This window comes from Salvelinus fontinalis, unplaced genomic scaffold, assembly GCF_029448725.1.
Source record: "Salvelinus fontinalis isolate EN_2023a unplaced genomic scaffold, ASM2944872v1 scaffold_0774, whole genome shotgun sequence".
Lineage (NCBI taxonomy): Eukaryota > Metazoa > Chordata > Actinopteri > Salmoniformes > Salmonidae > Salvelinus > Salvelinus fontinalis.
Genome location: NW_026600983.1, coordinates 21,746 through 45,292, shown reverse-complemented (window position 1 = coordinate 45,292; position 23,547 = coordinate 21,746). Strand labels below are relative to the sequence as shown.

Sequence of the window (23,547 nt, the reverse complement as noted above, 5' to 3'; positions counted from 1 at the left end):
CTCATTTACTTCCATCATATTCCACTCACATGGGGACAGGGAGGACTCTCTCTGTGTGTGTGTGTGTGTGTGTGTGTGTGTGTGTGTGTGTGTGTGTGTGTGTGTGTGTGTGTGTGTGTGTGTGTGTGTGTGTGTGTGCCTATGGGTCAAGCTGCAGAATTAATCAGCCTCTTATAGACATCAATGCTTCATTATTTGTCGGGACAATTCTCGGCGGCTGCTGATTAAAGTGACATTAATCTGGAAACAATTATATATCACAACGTCCAGACCCATTCAATCCCCACCCTGAGGTAAAGATGGAGATGGAGGGAGGAGAGGAGAGGGGGATGAAGGGGAGGGTAGAGAGATGAGGGGGAACGGAGAGAGAGAGAGCAGAGGGGTAGAAGGAGAGTGAGAGAGAGAGAGAGAGTGAGAGAGGGAGGGAGCAGAGGGGTAGAAGGAGAGGGAGGGGCAGAAAGAGAGAGAGAGAGCAGAAGGAGAGAGGGGAAGAAAGAGAGAGAAAGAGAGAGAGAGAGAGAGAGAGAGAGAGGAAGAAAGAGAGAGAGAGAGAGAGAGAGAGAGCGAGAGAGAGAGAGAGAGAGAGTGAGAGAGGGAGGGAGCAGAGTGGTAGAAGGAGAGGGAGGGGCAGAAAGAGAGAGAAAGAGCGAGAGAGAGGAAGAAAGAGAGAGAGAAAGAGAGAGAGAGAGAGAGGAAGAAAGAGAGAGAGAGAGAAAGAGAGAGAGAGAGAGAGAGAGAGAGAGAGAGAGAGAGAGAGAGAGAGAGAGAGAGAGAGCGCAGGGGTAGAGGCTACCGGCATGTATCCATTGATTTAACATTATCTTAATTAACATTTACTGCGCTGGGGGCCTTTAACAACCCCCTCAGCTCCAGGTGAGCCTACCATAAAAACAGGGGGGCCTCCTCTTAGACTTGAATCATGCTATAGCCCAAAGTGCTCCAGAACCCATTGAGGACAATGAAAAACCACTACACCCACCCCTCCCCCAATCAATCCCCAACATGGTTATTACTGAGCTATGAGACTATGATCCTCACTCATTCCCTGATCTATAGTAGACGCACACACACACACACACGCACACACATACACACACACACGCACACACATACACACACAAACACGCACGTGCACACACACACACACACACACACACACACACACACACACACACACACACACACACACACACACACACACACACACACACACACACACACACACACACACACACACACACACACACACACACACACACACACACACACACAGTGATGTATGTATAATAACGGTAGTATGTGGCATGTGGCTACACTGACGGAGCTACCAGCCTGTTAAGACAGAAGCCAGATCAGTGGTAACACAGAACAGCCATTCAGCAGTACTGAGAGGGGGATTATGGGCTTCCTAGTTCCCAGGCAAAGTCTCGAGTGTAGCAGCGTTAATTAACTATTGAACACAGTTACCAAAATTATTTGGCCTTTTGTGAATAAAATTTGACTGTTTTAACTACACAATTGAGTTCACAAACCACTGTGTTTTGTGTGTGTGTTTTATGAAACGCTAACCTTGAACAGTTTTTTCCCCGTGTTTTAAAAGACAAATCACTACAAAGAATGCTACAGTAGCTAGTAGCTGGATCTGAAGGTGGGGAGAGACACAGAGACCAATCATTTTGGTCTCTCATTTCAGTGAAAATATCAATAGTAGATGGTTTGAATTTGTAGCGAGCGAGAGAGGAGTGTATATGTGTGTGTTGGCTAGCGAGCATCAGCCTTGGATGATAATGAAGAACCATCAGGCGCTACACTGACCTGGAGGCAAACATACAGAACCAGACACACATACACCTGGGGAGAACCAGAACCAGACACACAGACATCTGGGGAGAAACAGAACCAGACATACAGACATCTGGGGAGAAACACAACCAGACAGACAGACATCTGAGGAGAAACAGAACCAGACACACAAACATCTGGGGAGAAACAGAACCAGACACACAGACATCTGGGGAGAAACAGAACCAGACATACAGACATCTGGGGAGAAACACAACCAGACAGACAGACATCTGGGGAGAAACAGAACCAGACACACAAACATCTGGGGAGAAACAGAACCAGACACACAGACATCTGGGGAGAAACAGTACCAGACATACAGACATCTGGGGAGAAACAGAACCAGACATACAGACATCTGGGGAGAAACAGAACCAGACATACAGACATCTGGGGAGAAACAGAACCAGACATACAGACATCTGGGGAGAAACAGAACCAGACATACAGACATCTGGGGAGAAACAGAACCAGACACACAGACATCTGGGGAGAAACAGAACCAGACACACAGACATCTGGGGAGAACCAGAACCAGACACACAGACATCTGGGGAGAAACAGAACCAGACATACAGACATCTGGGGAGAAACAGAACCAGACACACAGACATCTGGGGAGAAACAGAACCAGACATACAGACATCTGGGGAGAAACAGAACCAGACACACAGACATCTGGGGAGAAACAGAACCAGACATAAAGACATCTGGGGAGAAACAGAACCAGACACACAGACATCTGGGGAGAAACAGAACCAGACATACAGACATCTGGGGAGAAACAGAACCAGACACACAGACATCTGGGGAGAAACAGAACCAGACATACAGACATCTGGGGAGAAACAGAACCAGACACACAGACATCTGGGGAGAAACAGAACCAGACACACAGACATCTGGGGAGAAACAGAACCAGACACACAGACATCTGGGGAGAAACAGAACCAGACATACAGACATCTGGGGAGAAACAGAACCAGACACACAGACATCTGGGGAGAAACAGAACCAGACACACAGACATCTGGGGAGAAACAGAACCAGACACACAGACTTGCAGTGTGTGTGTGTGTGTGTGTGTGTGTGTGTGTGTGTGTGTGTGTGTGTGTGTGTGTGTGTGTGTGTGTGTGTGTGTGTGTGTGTGTGTGTGTGTGTGTGTGTGTTTGTGTGTGTGTGTGTGTGTGTGTGTGTGTGTGTGTTTGTGTGTGTGTGTGTGAGGGAGGGAGGGAGAGTTTGTGTGTATAAGTGTTTGAAGGAGAGAGAGTGTGTGTGTGTGCATGAATGTGTGTACAGTATGTGTGTCTGTGTGTGTGTGGAGGCATGTGTAGTGGTGCTGGGTGAGATATTGCTGGCTCTGCAGTGCTATTCTGGGCGATGGAGAGATGTGAGGGTGGGAGGGAGGGAGGGATGACTGACCACCAGTCTAACCCCAGGAGAAGAAGGGCAGAGGGGGAGAACAGGGAGCCTGGGATGGGGTTCTGGAGCTGGACTGCTGAAGAAACCTTGGGGCAGTAAGTCTGCAGTTTCCTGGTTCTCAACTAATACACTCAGTCTCTGCCTGTTCACCAGCTGCACTTCTCAGAACACACACACACGCACCCACATACACACATGCACACGCAACAATATTCTAACAATATTCCATACGTTACTTTAAAATCAGTCTCTGTCCCTAATGGCACCCTATTCTCTAAACAGCGCCTATAGGAGCGATTTGGGACACGTCTTCAGTGTGACTAAAGGAGACAGCCCTACTGATGAGGTATTCAGAAGCCATAAGAAGAAGAAGAAAAAGCAGAAAAGAAGCAGAAGAAGAAGAAGCAGAAGAAGAACCTGTGGCTTTCTTAACAAAACCTGATGTCTACAGAAGGAACGAGGAGCATTGTGCAAGTCCATACAAATGTACGTTTCTATCCTCCGCAGAAGAGTATTTTGGAACGCTGATAAAAAAAGATCATATGAGATCTTGGTTATTGGACGTGATTGTTATACAAACACATAGATGATTCAGTCTGTTTACTGTAACTCAAATCGTCAAGGGAAGATATTGCTATCGGTTTGTTGCTGCAAAATCCTTAGCAAACTCTTACATAAACTTGACATCATTTATTTCCAAGGAAGCACAAACGATTTCAGCCAATTTAAGTTGTTTTCTATTAAACACGGATACTTTCACGTCTCAGAGACATCGACTCATTTGCTGCATTTTGCAAGCGGGAACATTAGAGTAAATTCAAGGACACTATTTTACCACTACCAATCACACAACACAGTGACAACTTACTCAACCTATCATCACTGTGTTTTGTATGGAAAAGCAATACGCAGAGTAGAAATGAGCAGTGGAGTCTGAAATTATTGACACCCTCGATAAATATGGGCAATAATGACTGTAGAAAATAAATCTGTGAAATAGTGAGCTATATTGAATGCTAAAAAAATGGGGAGATTATTTTATACTAATACAATTGCTCAGAGAAAAATATTTTGTTTAACAAGTAATATCTCAAAAAGGTAGGGGTCAAGGATATTGACACCCCTAGCACGCAATGACTACATCAAGCTTGTAGTCCAAACTTGTTGGATGCATTTGCTGTTTGTTTTGGTTGTGTTTCAGATTATTTTTTGTGCCCAATAGAAATGAATGGTAAATAAGGTATTGTGTCATTTTGGAGTCACTTTGATTGTAAATAAGAATAGAACATGTTTTTAAACACCTCTACATCAATGTGGATTCTATCATGAGACATGCGACCGTGAATAACGATGAGTGAGAAAGTTCCAGAAGATCAAAAGATCATACCCTCAAGACATGCTAACCTCTCACTGTTACCAATACCGGGGGACGTTAGCATGTCTTGGAGGTATGAACTTTGACCCTCTGGAACTTTCTCACCCATCATTATACACGACCGCGTGTCTCGGAAGAGAGAAGAAGACGACTTAATAACTACTGTGCTCTTGTCCTCTCTCATTCAGCATTTGCTATGGAGGAAGGGTGGGGGGGGGGGGTCTGTAGTAGAAAAGTCATGAAGGAAGGAGTAGGTAAACGTCACTGCCTCCTAACTCTCAATAAGTCTTCATGTTGTTATACCGTAGTTCCACTGCATATACAGTGGCAAGAAAAAGTACCTGGATTTCTGAATAAATTGGTCATAAAATTCATCTTTGCAGGACGGCCACTCCTAGGGAGAGTAGCAACAGTGCTGAACTTTCTCCATTTAGAGACAACTCATCTTACCGTGGACTGATGAACATCAAGGCTTTTAAAAATACTTTTGTAACCCTTTCCAGCTTTATGCAAGTCAACACTTCTTAATCTTAGGTCTTCTGAGATCTCTTTTGTTTGAGGCATGGTTCACATCAGGCAATCCTTCTTGTGAATAGCAAACTCAAATTTTGTGAGTGTTTTTTATAGAGCAATGCAGCTCTAACCAACATCTCCAATCTCGTCTCATTGATCATTGACTCCAGGTTAGCTGACTCCTGACTCCAATTAGCTTCTGGAGATTAGCCTAGGGGTTCACATACTTTTTCCAACCTACACTGTGAATGTTTAAATGATGTATTCAATATAGACAAAAAAAATAAAAAATAATTTGTGTGTTATTAGTTTAAGCACACTATGTGTGTCTATTGTTGTGACTTAGATGATGATCAGATCAAATTTGAGGACCAATTTATACAGAAATCCAGGTAATTCCAATGGGTTCACATACTTTTTCTTGCCACTGTAATAGACTGTCTAACTGGTGTTCTATTGAGACAGCGTGATGATATAGTAATTCAAACCAGAGTTGACTGAACATTACACTAGACACTCTTTGTTTGAGTTGTTTGAATAAGCGATTAGACAAGAACATACTGTATGGTATGTGGTTTGGGGGGGGGTTGTACTGTGATTGTGTACGAGGCAATGCGGTGAGACTGTCCGGGGTCAGAGCGGGGTCGAACAAACACACAGAAGTCTTAGCTGGGTGATTGACAATTGGTGGCAGCAGTGGGATCTGTGACATACTAAACATTCTAGAATGTTCTGCTGTTCTATCTGGTTGATGTCCCTTCCCCTTTGGTGGAAGTCATTCTCCTGCTAACTTCTAGCCCCAACAAAAATACCCCTTTCTCTTCAGCAGACACAAATGATGGATGGTGGCCCTCACCACCTCTGACACGCTACTCTGAAACAGGAGAGAACATCTCAAGGACAGAGAGGTGGAACTTTTAAGGACACTGACTCACGTCCCAGCCAACCCCTGCAGTGTTTCAGTTTCAGACTAGGGCTTCAAGGAGCATCCTGCCTTTGTATTTTGGTGTCTGAATGCTAAGAAAAAGTGCCTGAAGACTAAAAATGAGCCAAAAGGTGTTATTTTCAGGGGAATTAGGCAGCTGTAGGTGCTTCCTTCATAGGGCCAGCCAGAGCTAATCAGACACATTATTGACACAGAAGAAATTAACTCTATGATGATGAGTAGAGTGAGTCAGTGTGAGTCAATTTTTTATGTGTGTGTGCAGAGTGTGTCACGAAACCTGAAAACACACCTGTCGCATGCTTCCCAGTCAAAACAGTGTGCGAATATATTATGACAAAATGATGACTTTTTGTTCGTTTTGGTGTTCGGCAGAGTTTTTTCCGGCTGTTTTTTCGGGCTAGTTCTCATGCACATTTTGCCTCTTGAGAAATAATGTACCAAATGTCTTAGTTAGATGTAAAATTGCGCGACTAAGACCTCCGTCAAAATTCATTACAGATTTTTTTATTCATTTTACAATAAGTAGGATTATTTTGAGGAAGTCTTACTGGGTATGTTGTTGCTATGGCGTCTCAAGAGGGACAAACATTAATATTGCTGAGTTCTGCTAGGAGCAAACCCAACCTAGTATGCGGGCTCCTTAACTCTAAAGGCCGCTAAATGAGTGGGGGACATCATGCTAAACTCTAACTCGACCGCTAAATGAGTGGGGGACATCATGCTAAACTCTAACTCGACCGCTAAATGAGTGGGGGACACCATGCTAAACTCTAACTCGACCGCTAAATGAGTGGGGGACACCATGCTAAACTCTAACTCGACCGCTAAATGAGTGGGGGACATCATGCTAAACTCTATCTCGACCGCTAAATGAGTGGGGGGTATCATGCTAAACTCTATCTCGACCGCTAAATGAGTGGGGACACCATGCTAAACTCTAACTCGACCGCTAAATGAGTGGGGGACATCATGCTAAACTCTATCTCGACCGCTAAATGAGTGGGGGACACCATGCTAAACTCTATCTCGACCGCTAAATGAGTGGGGACACCATGCTAAACTCTAACTCGACCACTAAATGAGTGGGGACATCATGCTAAACTCTATCTCGACCGCTAAATGAGTGGGGGACATCATGCTAAACTCTATCTCGACCGCTAAATGAGTGGGGGACACCATGCTAAACTCTATCTCGACCGCTAAATGAGTGGGGACATCATGCTAAACTCTATCTCGACCGCTAAATGAGTTGGGACACCATGCTAAACTCTAACTCGACCGCTAAATGATTGGGGACACCATGTTAAACTCTATCTCGACCGCTAAATGAGTGGGGGACACCATGCTAAACTCTAACTCGACCGCTAAATGAGTGGGGGACACCATGCTAAACTCTAACTCGACCGCTAAATGAGTGGGGACACCATGCTAAACTCTAACTCGACCGCTAAATGAGTGGGGGGCACAATGCTAAACTCTAACTCGACCGCTAAATGAGTGGGGGACACCATGCTAAACTCTAACTCGACCGCTAAATGAGTGGGGACATCATGCTAAACTCTATCTCGACCGCTAAATGAGTTGGGACACCATGCTAAACTCTATCTCGACCGCTAAATGAGTGGGGGACACCATGTTAAACTCTAACTCGACCGCTAAATGAGTTGGGACACCATGCTAAACTCTAACTCGGGCTAATTCATCTGATTATTCGTTTGAATAATGGACCAGATCCTAATAAAGACGGCCAGCCACAATGGGGGCCCGTTCAGTCTGTCAACGAGATCCGATCCAAAATGTTGACTAATTGAGTGAAGCAGAATGACGCATCAAAACACATCCCTGCTGAGTTTGTGCTGCAGAGATCGAGGCAGAACAGAACACGAGTTCTGTGTGCGTGAGGAGAGAACATGCATTCTGCTCCGCAATCGACTTAATATCAGGGAATCAGGAGACAAAACAAGATTTGCTTGATAACAATTAAGTAGGTTTTGTGATGTAGGGGTTGAGAGGGAAACAATTAAACCAAACATGATTTCTCAGTTCTCTTTAGTGCTCGTATCTTTGCATCGTATAGAGGAGGCTTTGGCCTGTTTCAGTGTTTGGTGTTTGTTTCACACCCGACTTAAAAGATAAACAGCAACGCGCCAGGCATTTACAACCCTGCTCTGTATCCTCTTGTTAAGATGGAGAGCTTGGAACAGGACACACACAGTCTATCTTCTCCACACTGCCTTAACTACAGTAAATGTCAGTGTTTTGATATAGGTTAAAGGTCAGCAGCGGCCCATGGGGACTGTGCAGGCCTTATTAACACAGGTAACATGAGTGACTACAAAGAGCAGGCTGCAGAGTGGGAGGGAGTTAGCCAGGCCCTTAAAGAAATGGATGGAGAGGTTAGAGAGGAAAGAGGAGACTGGGATCAGATGCTACTTCAGCTGGCTGTTCAAAGCCATATAGACACGCAGGTTGGAGTCCTCCATGGTGTGAGAGCTGGGGGAATCATGGATGGACAGACAGCTTCAGAGGTAGAGGAGTGTGTGTGATTGGTGTGTGTGTGTGAGAGAAAACGTGTGTGTTTCCTTGTAACAATGTCTTTAATTGTCGACCCAAATGATGTATTCATGTGTATGTCCCCTGTATGCATGCGTATTCTTCAGTAGACCTACCGATGTTGCAGTGCTCTCCGGTCCAGCCCTGGTTGCACTCACACTTGCCCTCCTTGCAGACTCCGTTCTTAGTGCACATGGGGTGGCAGGCCTTCTGGTCACAGACCGTTCCCGTCCAGCCCTCCTCGCAACGACAGCTGCCCCCGAAACACACGCCGTGGGAGCCGCAGTCCACCACACACACCTCTGTACACACACACACACACACACGCGCACGCACGCACGCACACACACACACACACACACACACACACACACACACACACACACACACACACACACACACACACACACACACACACACACACACACACACACACACACACACACACACACACACACACACACACACACAAAGAAGGAAATGTTAAGTGTCAGTGTGTAATCGCTAGCTAGTTATCTGTGTGTGCTAGTAGCGTCCACTGTGCAAAGTGACGTCACCTGCTTTGAGACCTAGAAGTGGTTGTTGAAACATTCATTCCTAACAAACAAAACAGACATAAGGTTTCATCTATCTCTGTTTCAACTGTAGCCAGGCAGGGTCTCCGTTGGCACAATGCTTCCACTATTGTGTTTTGGGCTGGCAGCGGGTGGGGTCGGGGTCGGGTGGATATGGTTGTATTAGTAGCCTGGTATTTGTCAAATAACACCTTGCTACTCTGACACGTCTGTCCCCCGTGGCTGACGCGTCTGTCCCCCGTGGCTGACGCGTCTGTCCCCCGTGGCTGACGCGTCTGTCCCCCGTGGCTGACGCGTCTGTCCCCCGTGGCTGACGCGTCTGTCCCCCGTGGCTGAAGCGTCTGTCCCCCGTGGCTGACGCGTCTGTCCCCCGTGGCTGACGCGTCTGTCCCCCGTGGCTGACGCGTCTGTCCCCCGTGGCTGACACGTCTGTCCCCCGTGGCTGACACGTCTGTCCCCCGTGGCTGACACGTCTGTCCCCCGTGGCTGACACGGCATGAAGAATCTGGGAGGTTTTGAAGGTTCCTGGGTGGGGCACGGTGGTGGGGGTGCGTGGTCCTGTGGTGGGTCTGAGGTGTTGGTGTTATGGTGTGTGTGGTTGTGTATGCGTGCGAGTGGGGGGGGGGGGCAGAGGTGTGATCATTGAGTATGGACAGTTCAGGCTATGAGAGTAGACATATTGAACTTTACCTCAGACAGGGTAAGAATAGGATAAGGGTAGAGGATGGGTAGACACTGTTAGCCAGCCATCCAGCCAGACACAAGGATTCCCACTGTGCCTGAACCAGAATGGCAACCAAACCAATCAACCACAGATAAATCAATCCTGCTGCAGTGGTGCCCATAGATAGACGCCTGCACACAATCTGGGCTTTGGTTTGGTACAGACTCCCGACTGATGGAATGTTGTCAGTTGAGAGGGAACCGTTTTTGTCTCTGTTCTGTTCTTCAGAGTTTAGACCATTTGAACCAGAAGTGTGGGTTAAAATTCCACCAATCACTTTTAGCTCTGAGTTGTAGTGACACTTGTTTTCCATTCTGAGCCTTTTTGTTGCAGTTACATGAAGAAGACAGGAGCGCCTTTATTGATACGACCTTGAAATATAAACTGAGGGGAGCGGTGTTTGAATGAATTGTTGTTTGCACAAAATATAAGAGAGACACTCAACATGACATTTTTGTCATTTAGCAGACGCTCTGATCCAGAGCGTCTCACAGAAGTGAGTGCACTCACTTCCGTACTGGTCCCCCGGGGGAATCGAACCCACAACCCTGGCGTTGCAAGCGCCATGCTCTCCCAACTGAGCCACAGTCTCAATTTTTAGTCTTGTGTCTGTCTTGGCAGGTCTGTACATACAGACAGACAGTCAGGCAGCAGATGTCTGGCAGGGTGAAGACTATACTCAGACAGACCCACCCTGGTTAACTACTGAATACAGCATCTACATCTTACTGAAATACTGTGCTGTAGAAACACAACCCAGTAGAAGGGATCAGACCTGTGTCAGAGAGTTCAGAACAGATCACTGTAGTAATACTGGAAGAGAATCCTCATACAATGTGAACTACAGTGCTATAGCACGGGTACAGGAATAACAGCATCTGAAATGTTGCCACTTCTTGGACTCTTTGCAGGCAGGGACAGATAATCGACCGTAGGACCGCTGCTATCAGACTGTGGCTAAGAGAAGCAATTCCGGTTGAAGTCAGTGGCTAGATAGAAGACATTGATTGAGCGGAGTTCTCTTAGACTAGCTATCAGTCAGTGGCTAGAAGATCAAGAGGTTCATCTCTGAGTCATTCCAGGTAAGACCACAAGACCCCCGACCGCTCAGTCTTTCTCGGTCTCTAAAGTTCCATCAGCCCCCTGGAGGGGCTTCGCTCAGTATGGGCCGCCGCTGCCTGTGGCGAGCTGCCATTACCGTTGTGTGTTTGTGAGTGTGTGTGAGAGAGAGTGTGTTGTGTGTCAGGAAGTGGCGCTGTTCGTCACTGTCATCGCCGTGTCGCTGGGGCGGTGTGTGTATGGGTATGTATGTGCGAGACGTGGCGGGCGCTGTCTGAAGCAGGGAGGAGGGAGGGAGGGAGAGAGCGGCCTGGAGGAGTGACCAGACTGAGGCTCTGGTCACGTCTGTCTGAAGGTCACCGTGGACAGCCCCAAAAATATTTAGGTTATCTCCGATTTTTCGGTCAATTCTCACATAGAAATTTCATCGGGAGGAAGGATGTTTGACATGCTTTTGACATTATTACCTTTAAAAAAAATGTGAATGTGTGAATCACTCCGCCCACTCTGGAAAGTCGATGTGTAGAGCATATTGTTCCAAAACAATACAAGATAAAAAAAGGTTACTTTTGACATATAAATATTTCTATATTTTCTATTTTTCATATCAGAATCTCCAGGATTATAATGACACCAAGATGTTGTCCGTATCGTGCACGGTTCACAGATCAGACGGTCTTACACAACGCATGTATAGGCCTAAAAAGGAACTCAAATTTCCACTTCTTCCTGATTTAAAAACAACAAAAAAAGTGGGAGAAATGTCAAACATCCGTCCTCCCAATGAAGTTTCTATATGAGAACTGCCAGAACAAATCAATATTGTCGGGCTGTCCTGGTGTGGAATCGCCCTCCATTCTCTCTCTCTTTCTCTCAGTCTCTCTCTTTCTCTCCATCCCTCCCTCTCTGTTCTCTAGTAATTAGCAGTGCAGTCTTATTTAATTTAAACGCAGTGTAATTAAAAAACCCACGGCCCTTGCTCTCCCTCCATCCTTCCTTCTCTTTGCTGGCTGAGCCAGTGTGTTAGAGGCAAATAAACACAGCCTTCTCTCAAATGAAAAATGGATCAGATCGATGTGCTCTCTCCTCTCTAAGCCCAGTTAATATAAAAGTCACTCTGCGGCCTTCATAACAGCATTAGTCAACAAAGCAGTAGTGAAAAGAGAGAGATGAAGAATGAAAGAGACAGTACAGTAAAAGAATATAGATGGTCAGGCCATGGCACAACTGTGTGAGAGAAGCTCTGTGAACGTGAATGACATCTTTACTAGACAACCAGCTATCTCCACGTAGTGAATGAGTAGTAGCTAACAAATGACAGGCTAGCATGCTAATGTTCTAACAACATACCAAATGTAATACTGCTAAGTTAATGAGAGGCTAACATGCTAATTTTGCTAACAACGTACCAAATGTAGTACTGCTGAGTTAATGAGATGCTAACATGCTAATGTGCTAACAACATACCAAATGTAATACTGCTGAGTTAATTTGAGGCTAGCATGCTAATGTGCTAACAACGTACCAAATATGTAGTGCTTCTGAGTGAAGGCTAGCATGCTAACAACTAACAACCTTTACCAACGTTCAAACAAGGTGCTCACACCAACAACGTACCGACGGAGCAGTCGGGGCCGGTCCAGTTGGTGTCGCAGGTGCAGGTGCCGCTTTCGCTCTGGTAGGTGCCGTGGCCGGAGCACTGGTCGGGGCACATGGTCTTGAGGGTCTCACAGTTGGTGCCCCCCCAGCCCGGGCTACAGTGGCACTCCCCGTGGATACACACACCATGGGCCGAACAGCCAGGGTCCAGGCAGTCCACTGGAGGGAGGAGGGGAAGGAGAGAGAGGTTGATTTGTCACAATCAATTCCCAACCAACTGCTGTCACTTTGGATTGTTGCACAGAGCAAATGTAAACATACAGTACACAAACACTCACTGTGGAACTGTGGAATTGTGTTTATGTGTGTGTCGGCGTGTGTGTGCTAGTTAGCAGTGGTGCGCGCTAATAGCGTTTCAATCGGTGACGTCACTCGCTCTGAGACCTTGAAGTAGTTGTTCCCTTTGCTCTGCACGGGCCACGGCTTTTGTGGAGCGATGGGTAACGATGCTTCGAGTGTGGCTGTTGTTGATGTGTGCAGAGGGTCCCTGGTTCGAGCCCAGGTAGAGGGGATGGAAGCTATACTGTTACATGTATAATATCTCTGGGTTTGTGAGTGTCTACAGCTCAGCGTTCAACACCATAGTGCTCACAAAGCTCATCACTAAACTAAGGACCCTGGGACTAAACACCTCCCTCTGCAACTGGATCCTGGACTTCCTGACGGGCCGCCCCAGGTGATAAGGGTAGGCAACAACACATCTGCCACGCTGATCCTCAACACTGGAGCCCCTCAGGGGTGCGTGCTTAGTTCCCTCTTGTACTCCCTGTTCACCCACGACTGCGTGGCCAGGTACGACTCCAACACCATCATTAAGTTTGCTGTCTCACCGACAACGATGAGACAGCCTATAGGGAGACAACAACCTCTCCCTCAATGTGATCAAGACAAAGGAGCTGATCGTGGACTACAGGAAAGGTGGGCCGAACAGGCCCCCATTAACATCGACTGGGCTGTAGTGAAGCGGGTCGAGAGTTTCAAGTTCCTTGGTGTCCACATCACCAACAAACTATCATGGTCCAAACACACCAAGACAGTCGTGAAGAGGGCATGACAACACCTTTTCCCCCTCAGGAGACTGAAAAGATTTGGCATGGGTCCCCAGATCCTCACCTGTTGTATTGTGCACATGTGACAAATAAAATGTGATTTGATTTGTCTGTTGATTCCCAGCAAGTTGCCTGGGGCTGATGCTTGTTGAGCTGCAGTAACTTCCCTCTGCTGTCTTAGTGATGATGGGTCTTAATCTGTCCATTGACTACTGACTGGGTCACAGACCTCACAATAACATTCACTGCGAACTAATTGCATTAGCGTCGGTTTGTGGTGTGTGTGTGTGTGTGTGTGTGTGTGTGTGTGTGTGTGTGTGTGTGTGTGTGTCAGTAGGAGGAGGTTGGCAGAGATACATTTTATTGAGCAGCGAAGATGAGATTTTCTCCCATAGGGAAGTGCAATAATTGGATCTAATGTACAGACAGAGCTAGCCTTCTGATGAGTTGTTTTGTAGGCTAGCGTAGCAGGTACATGCCAGGAAAGTTTAGCTAATCTAATATTCTCCATTCTCTGTCAGTGTGTGTGTGTGGTGCATGTGTGTGGTGCATGTGTGCGTGCGTGTGTGAGAGCGAGTCAGTGTGTGTGTCTCAAGCCACACATCGATGGGGACAGCGATGTAATTATTTGCTCTGTGAAAAAGAGAGTAGCAATTGTTTCTGTAATACTGAACTATTGGTTGGCGGTAACGATTATGATGGTGAATGCTGAGCAATCAAACACTGGCTGGCTGACAAGGAAGGACGAGGGGAAGAGGATGTGTCTGATCACACACACACCGAGGAGAGAAGGAAAAGGACAGTGCAAATCAAAAGATCCCTCTAACAGGACTTATCTCTTACCTTCTTCACAGTTGTCTCCCTTGTATCCGGTGTTGCAGGCACAGATGCCCATGATACAGATGCCGTGTCCCCCACAGTGGATGTCTATACACTGGTTGCTGGGCACGTCACACTCTGTCCCCTTCCAGCCACTGAAGCACAGGCAGCGACCCCTGGAGTACTGGCCGTTACCACTGCACAGCACGGGGCATGAAGCTGCAAAGAGACACAGAGGGACAGATGGATGTTAGCGTATACAGCGTATATATGTGCATAAATACACACACGAGCATACGCATAATACAGTATGCACACTCACACATGCATGGCAACATAGTCTCATGAGATATATGTTCCATTTAAACGATTTTGCAATATTGTCAATACATGTTTTTTTTGTTGGAGTAAAATATTGCATATACATGAGGTCACCAGGTTAATGGAGCCATATACAGGGTATCACTAGGTTAATGGAGCCATATACAGGGTATACCTAGGTTAATGGAGCCATATACAGGGTATCCCTAGGTTAATGGAGCCATATACAGGGTATCCCTAGGTTAATGAAGCCATATACAGGGTGTCACTAGGTTAATGAAGCCATATACAGGGTATCACTAGGTTAATTAAGCCATGTACAGGGTATCCCTAGGTTAATGAAGCCATATACAGGGTATCACTAGGTTAATGGAGCCATATACAGGGTATCACTAGGTTAATTAAGCCATGTACAGGGTATCACTAGGTTAATGAAGCCATATACAGGGTATCACTAGGTTAATGAAGCCATATACAGGGTATCACTAGGTTAATGAACCCATATACAGGGTATCACTAGGTTAATGAAGCCATATACAGGGTATCACTAGGTTAATGGAGCCATATACAGGGTATCACTAGGTTAATTAAGCCATGTACAGGGTATCACTAGGTTAATGAAGCCATATACAGGGTATCACTAGGTTAATGAAGCCATATACAGGGTGTCACTAGGTTAATGAAGCCATGTACAGGGTATCACTAGGTTAATGAAGCCATATACAGGGTATCACCAGGTTAATAGAGATATACACAGGCTATCACCAGGTTAATAGAGATATACACAGGCTATCACCAGGTTAATAAGATATATACAGGGTATCACCAGGTTAATATAGATATATACAGTGTATCACCATGTTAATAGAGATATACACAGGCTATCACTAGGTTAATGGAAATATATACAGGGTATCACCAGGTTAATGGAGATATATACAGGCTATCACTAGGTTAATGGAGATATATACAGGGTATCACCAGGTTAATAGAGATATATGCAGGGTATCACCAGGTTAATGGAGATATATACAGGGTATCACCAGGTTAATAAGATATATACAGGGTATCACCATGTTAATAGAGATATATACAGGGTATCACCAGGTTAATAAGATATATACAGGGTATCACCAGGTTAATGGAGATATATACAGGGTATCACCAGGTTAATAGAGATATATACAGGGTATCACCAGGATAATGGAGATATATACAGGGTATCACCAGGTTAATAAGATATATACAGGGTATCACCAGGTTAATAAGATATATACAGGGTATCACCAGGTTAATAGAGATATATACAGGGTATCACCAGGTTAATGGAGATATATACAGGGTATCACCATGTTAATAGAGCTATATACAGGGTATCACCAGGTTAATAAGATATATACAGGGTATCACCAGGTTAATAAGATATATACAGGGTATCACCAGGTTAATATAGATATATACAGGGTATCACCATGTTAATAGAGATATATACAGGGTATCACCATGTTAATAGAGCTATATACAGGGTATCACCAGGTTAATAAGATATATACAGGGTATCACCATGTTAATAGAGATATATACAGGTATCACCATGTTAATAAGATATATACAGGGTATCACCAGGTTAATAAGATATATACAGGGTATCACCAGGTTAATAAGATATATACAGGGTATCACCATGTTAATAAGATATATACAGGGTATCACCACGTTAATAGAGATATATACAGGTATCACCATGTTAATAAGATATATACAGGTATCACCATGTTAATAAGATATATACAGGTATCACCATGTTAATAAGATATATACAGGGTATCACCATGTTAATAGAGATATATACAGGGTATCACCAGGTTAAGAGAGAGTTATATAGTGAGACAGAAAGGGACACAGAAGTCACTTCAGCAGCTCTTCAGTATCATTCTGAGGGAATATAAGCAGAGAGCTGATGAATAGTGATGGATGGAGGGACATTATACTTTCTAATGACTTGTGAGACCCTAATGACTTTTCTCTTTGTTTTAGCTCCAGTCAAGCACACAGTGTTGCATAATGATGAAAGGGGAGATGGAGAGAGACTCCTTGATGGAGGTAGTACTTGGCAGAGATGCAGAGGTACTGACTGCCTGAAACAATGTGTGTGTGTGAGTGTGAGAGTGTGTGTGTGTGTGTGTGTGAGAGTGAGAGTGAGAGTGAGAGTGAGAGAGAGAGAGAGAGAGAGAGAGAGAGAGAGAGAGAGAGAGAGAGAGAGAGAGAGAGAGAGAGAGAGCGTGAAAGATAGTGTATGTGAGTCTGTGTGCCTGAATCAATGCCTCCAAGGCTTCTGTATGTACTCGCCGGGACAACAATCTACAGCCAATTAAGGGAGGTGATAGTGGGTTTACTCCTCTCAAACGGCATGTATGCATGTGTTACCTCTTGAGCAATCAGGCCCAAGGAACCCTGGGAAGCAATGACACGTTCCAGACAGACAGTCACCGTTGCCATGGCAATTGTGGGGACACTCCATAACGGACTCTGAAGACAGAGAGAGAGAGGTGAGTGTTAGTGAGTGTTTGTGTGAGTTAGAGATGTGCATACAGCCACAGAGAGAACAAGACGGAGAGCGACATAGACAATGCGAACGACGCACATATCCTGAAATAGAAGAGTGATAATTAGCCAGGCAGACCAAAGTACACACACGTACGCACACACACCCTCTCCCTGCCTCTATGCTTTAATCACCACCACCCCCATATGCCTGATTGAGACAAACTGGGTCCCTTTGCTTGCCGTAGCCCACCAATCAACACCTTGTTACCACCAATCATCCAGCTCACACTCCCAGCACTCCTCTGTAGCTACAAGACAGACAGAATATTATCAGCCTTTTACCATCTCTCTCCTTCTATCTCTCTCTATATCTCTTTCTATCCCTCTCTCCTCCACATTATCAGGCCAATATTATCAGCCTTTTACCATCTCTCCCCTTCTACCTCTCTCTAAATCTCTTTCTATCCCTCTCTCCTCCACATTATCAGGCCAATATTATCAGCCTTTTACCATCTCTCCCCTTCTACCTCTCTCTAAATCTCTTTCTATCCCTCTCTCCTCCACATTATCAGGCCAATATTATCAGCCTTTTACCATCTCTCCCCTTTTACCTCTCTCTAAATCTCTTTCTGTCCCTCTCTCCTCCACATTATCAGGCCAATATTACCACCTTTAACCATCTCTTCCTGTCTCTCTCTCTATCACGCTCTTCCCCCAATTATTTTGTCCATTACACAACTGGGCCAAAATGACCATGCTTTTCAGCCCACGCTACTCCTCCCTGTCTCTCTCTCTTTTGGGTACATGAACCAGGTTAGGAAGTTGTACCAGGCATGTCATAGCATGGTTCACTAAATATCAAGCCAACATGCTAGATCCATGTACTGCCAAACAGGACTTCTCAATATAGCCAAAGGTTGAGAGCTGGTGAGTGAGTGAGTGTGTGAGTGAGTGAGTGAGTGAGTGTGTGCGTGCGTGCGTGCGTGCGGGCGTGCGTGTGTGTGTCTGTGTGTGTCTGTGTGCTCTGTTGATGCTGAGCTGTGGGATTATTTAAGGTATCCTTCAAAAGAGGTAGAGTTTCAGAGGTTTCCAGAACAACAGAGAGATGTGGAAATGCAATACACAAGCTATTAAGTCAGGTCAAACGTTTCCCACAATGCCCACACAACCCTCCCACAACCGTCCGCCTTATTGTGCTTATTGCAGGGACATGTCCAACCTTTATAGCGTTCGTACAATGGATGGACAAACAATCCATTTAAATTTCCATTATAACAGAGATGTGAGAAAGAGTAGTGTTTTGATTAAGGCAGTCAACGTTCTACCCTGTTCTTTAGCAGGTGGGAAGAGAGGGAGGGAGAGAGAGAGAGAGAGAGAGAGCGAGAGAGCGAAAGATAGAGAGAAAGAGGGAGAGAGAGAGAAAGAGAGAGAGACAGAGACACACACATACTGACCTATGACGATGGTGTTGTAGGAGACCAGTTCTGAGTTCTTCCCGTCGTTGTAGAAAGCCAGGTGCCAGATGCCAGAGTCCAGGTACTGGATGAAGCCCGCTTCGTGCACGCTCACCGAGCGCGCCCGCCTTGACACGCCCTCCACCTCCACCAGCCCGCGCTTCTCCTTGGTGATCAGGCGACTGCCATCCAGCAGCTCCACAAAGTCATACTGGACAACACACACACACACACACACACACACACACACACACACACACACACACACACACACACACACACACACACACACACACACACACACACACACACTCACACACACACACACACACACACACACACACACACACACAATATAAGACTAAAGGAGCATTGAGGAAAACAGCAAAGCTTCACCTTGACTCCATTTCATCTGTTTCTAGTCCTTCAACACTAACGGTTGAACCAACGATTGAACTAACGTTTTGCCTCGGATGACTTGGATAATTTCTCCTTTCATTTCTGGCCATTAATGTTTTATATCTCACAGTGGCCATAAACATTGATTCCTTTAACATTTTCCCCATCTCTGCTAACGAGTCCTTCATGGAAAGAATACTTTTCTCCCCAAAAAGAGAAAAATAGTCATTCCTGACACGGACACACACACACACACCATCCACAGAGACCAAACCTGAAAAATTAGCACTTCTTAATTCCCTGCCTGTTCCTCAGCCTTCATCCAACATGTCCATCAATATCCCCTCATTATGTCCTCTCCAACGTCTTAAAGAAACATATTGATTACCACACAGAGCAAATAATGCCACGGCGCCTGCTAACGCTCTCGCTCCACTCGGGGGTATCGACACGCAGCGTTGTGAAGAACTTTGTTGCCATTTACCTCTATTAGGCTTTAGCCGCTTCATTTGGAGTGTGTGTGTGTGTGTGACTCTGTACGTGTATGTGTGAGTGAGTGAGTGAGTGAGTGAGTGAGTGAGTGTGTGTGTGTCAGTCTGTACGTGTGTGTGAGTCTGTACGTGTGTGTGTGTGAGTGAATGAGTGAGTGAGTGAGTGAGCGAGTGAGTGAGAGTGTGTGTGTGTGTGTGTGAGTGTGCTTCATTTGAAGGCTGCATGGAGTGTCTCTGCCGTGCCCTTGAGAAATATGTCTGCCATTGTTAAAGATGATACATTGTCCGTGTCTGAAAACTTAACTAGCCTTCATATCCTTGATGCCTCCCATGCTTGATTCCTCAATGTGTTGCCTCACTCGCAAAGCTCATTGGAGGGGAGGGACATTGGATCGTCTCTTCCAATGAGCTTTGAGATTCCACCCTACCTGTATGTTTGAGTGTGACAGTCCAAGTACACCTCCAACCTAATGTGTGTGTGTGGGGGGGGGGGTGTCCTTCCTACCTGTGTATGCGAGGGGGGCAGGCCCTTCCTGCCGTAGACCCCCACCAACGCATCCCTCTGCACTGAGATGTTGAACTTGAGGAACTGGGGCTGGTCAATGTAGAGCTGGGAGCGCCAGAAGATCCCTGGTGGGACTTCCTGAACGGCCCTGCGCCCCACGTCCACCTCCCCCGTGTCTATGGTGTTGTTCTCCTGGAGGAACACCCCTAGTTTACCTAGATAGAGAGAGAGAGAGAGAGAGAGGGGGAGGGGAGGGAGAAGAGAGAGAGATTAGATTAACATTCTGAATGACAGAAATATGGTTCCAGTTTAGGACAACATAATGAAGTAGTATGCACTTGTAATGATGAAAGGGAATGGAGGAAGGCATCATCACTATGCATTTGAATACAGCCGTTTAGATTGTTAGCGGCGGCCTGAATTCAGCCATCAGATTAAGATGGTAATCCTCCTAACGTCCTCGTAATGAGGCACCAGGCTGCTAGAGTCATGTTGTAATGAGGCACTAGGCTGCTAGAGTAATGTTGTAATGAGGCACTAGGCTGCTAGAGTCATGTTGTAATGAGGCACTAGGCTGCTAGAGTCATGTTGTAATGAGGCACTAGGCTGCTAGAGTCATGTTGTAATGAGGCACTAGGCTGCTAGAGTAATGTTGTAATGAGGCACTAGGCTGCTAGAGTAATGTTGTAATGAGGCACTAGACTGCTACAGTTATGCTGTAATGAGGCACTAGGCTGCTAGAGTCATGTTGTAATGAGGCACCAGGCTGCTAGAGTCATGTTGTAATGAGGCACTAGGCTGCTACAGTAATGTTGTAATGAGGCACTAGGCTGCTACAGTCATGTTGTAATGAGGCACCAGGCTGCTACAGTAATGTTGTAATGAGGCACTAGGCTGCTACAGTAATGTTGTAATGAGGCACTAGACTGCTACAGTTATGCTGTAATGAGGCACTAGGCTGCTACAGTAATGTTGTAATGAGGCACCAGGCTGCTAGAGTAATGTTGTAATGAGGCACCCGGCTGCTACAGTAATGTTATAATGAGGCACTAGGCTGCTACAGTAATGTTGTAATGAGGCACCAGGCTGCTAGAGTAATGTTGTAATGAGGCACCCGGCTGCTACAGTAATGTTATAATGAGGCACTAGGCTGCTACAGTAATGTTGTAATGAGGCACCAGGCTGCTAGAGTAATGTTGTAATGAAGCACCAGGCTGCTAGAGTAATGTTGTAATGAGGCACTAGGCTGCTACAGTAATGTTGTAATGAGGCACTAGACTGCTACAGTTATGCTGTAATGAGGCACTAGGCTGCTACAGTAATGTTGTAATGAGGCACCAGGCTGCTAGAGTCATGTTGTAATGAAGCACTAGGCTGCTACAGTAATGTTGTAATGAGGCACTAGGCTGCTAGAGTAATGTTGTAATGAGGCACTAGGCTGCTAGAGTCATGTTGTAATGAGGCACTAGGCTGCTAGAGTCATGTTGTAATGAGGCACCCGGCTGCTACAGTAATGTTATAATGAGGCACTAGGCTGCTACAGTAATGTTGTAATGAGGCACCAGGCTAATGTTGTAATGAGGCACCAGGCTGCTAGAGTAATGTTGTAATGAGGCACTAGGCTGCTAGAGTAATGTTGTAATGAGGCACCAGGCTGCTACAGTAATGTTGTAATGAGGCACCAGGCTGCTACAGTAATGTTGTAATGAGGCACCAGGCTGCTACAGTAATGTTGTAATGAGGCACTAGGCTGCTAGAGTAATGTTGTAATGAGGCACCAGGCTGCTAGAGTAATGTTGTAATGAGGCACCAGGCTGCTACAGTAATGTTGTAATGAGGCACTAGGCTGCTAGAGTCATGTTGTAATGAGGCACTAGGCTGCTACAGTAATGTTGTAATGAGGCACTAGGCTGCTAGAGTCATGTTGTAATGAGGCACTAGGCTGCTAGAGTAATGTTGTAATGAGGCATTAGGTCGCTACCATTAATGTTGTAATGAGGCACTAGGCTGCTACCATTAATGTTGTAATGATGCAGTAGGCTGCTACAGTAATGTTGTAATGCGTCAGTAGCCTGGTCTCAGGTCTGTTTGTACTGTGTTATGGTTGTTTTTTTGTTGTTTTTTTTTATTCTTTTTTTTTATCCCATTTTCTCCCCAATTTTTCATGGTATCCAATCGCTAGTAATTACTACCTTGTCTCATCGCTACAACTCCCGTACGGGCACGGGAGAGACGAAGGTCGAAAGCCATACGTCCTCCGAAGCACAACCCAACCAGCCGTACTGCTTCTTAATACAGCGCGCCTCCAACCCGGAAGCCAGCCGCACCAATGTGTCGGAGGAAACACCGTGTACCTGGCCCCCCTTGGTTGGCGCGCACTGCGCCCGGCCCGCCACAGGAGTCGCTGGAGCGCGATGAGACAAGGATATCCCTACCGGCCAAACCCTCCCTACCCCGGACGACGCTATGCCAATTGTGCGTCGCCCCACGGACCTCCCGGTCGCGGCCGGCTGCGACAGAGCCTGGGCGCGAACCCAGAGACTGGGTGGCGCAGTTAGCGCTGCGATGCAGTGCCCTAGACCACTGCGCCACCCGGGAGGCCGTGTTATGGTTGTTCTAAATGAGGCAGTAGGCAGAACAGTAGCCTGGTCTCAGGTCTGTTTGTACTGTGTTATGGTTGTTCTAATGAGGCAGTAGGCAGAACAGTAGCCTGGTCTCAGGCTACTTAAAGAGGGAACCAGCACCAAACTACTCTAACACACTAGTGCCAAACGCCTGCTAATGTTACAACCACAGAAATATAAGTCAATGGTAAATGTTCTAGTTATTTTATTTCTATAGTCCAGACACCCCATTTCAGTCTTTGTCACCAACACATGAACGAACCCCGACTCACTGTCACACACTTTACCGGTCATTTCCAGTAGTATTATAACTTACAGTAACACAGTGTGTGTGTGTTTGTTTGTGAGAGAGAGAGAGAACTATAGGCCACCTCAGACGGGAATAATGGCGGTCACGGGGGAATCGACTGGTCTGCTACGGTTACTAATGGACAAAAGCTGTTGTTAATAATCCATTAATTGTTGCAGAATTGGTTCAGGGGACCTGTGGTGTATGTGTGAATGGTTCAGGGGACCTGTGGTGTATGTGTGAGTGGTTCAGGGGACCTGTGGTGTATGTGTGAGTGGTTCAGGGGACCTGTGGTGTATGTGTGAGTGGTTCAGGGGACCTGTGGTGTATGTGTGAATGGTTCAGGGGACCTGTGGTGTATGTGTGAGTGGTTCAGGG

The 23,547-nt window shown here is 46.1% G+C and overlaps 1 protein-coding gene across 1 annotated transcript in view; it reads right to left on the bottom strand.

The window, feature by feature from the left end:
• The window catches only part of LOC129847323 (teneurin-3-like), a 66,779-nt gene that overhangs the window by 29,266 nt on the left and 13,966 nt on the right, over positions 1–23,547 (bottom strand). Inside the window, exons 2-7 of the mRNA XM_055915078.1 lie at positions 20,257–20,471; positions 18,862–19,072; positions 17,288–17,389; positions 14,564–14,758; positions 12,630–12,830; positions 8,771–8,956 (exon numbers count right to left, since the gene is read on the bottom strand). Of these exons, the coding sequence (XP_055771053.1) occupies positions 8,771–8,956; positions 12,630–12,830; positions 14,564–14,758; positions 17,288–17,389; positions 18,862–19,072; positions 20,257–20,471 (1,110 nt within the window). The remainder of the gene's footprint in view (positions 1–8,770; positions 8,957–12,629; positions 12,831–14,563; positions 14,759–17,287; positions 17,390–18,861; positions 19,073–20,256; positions 20,472–23,547) is intronic.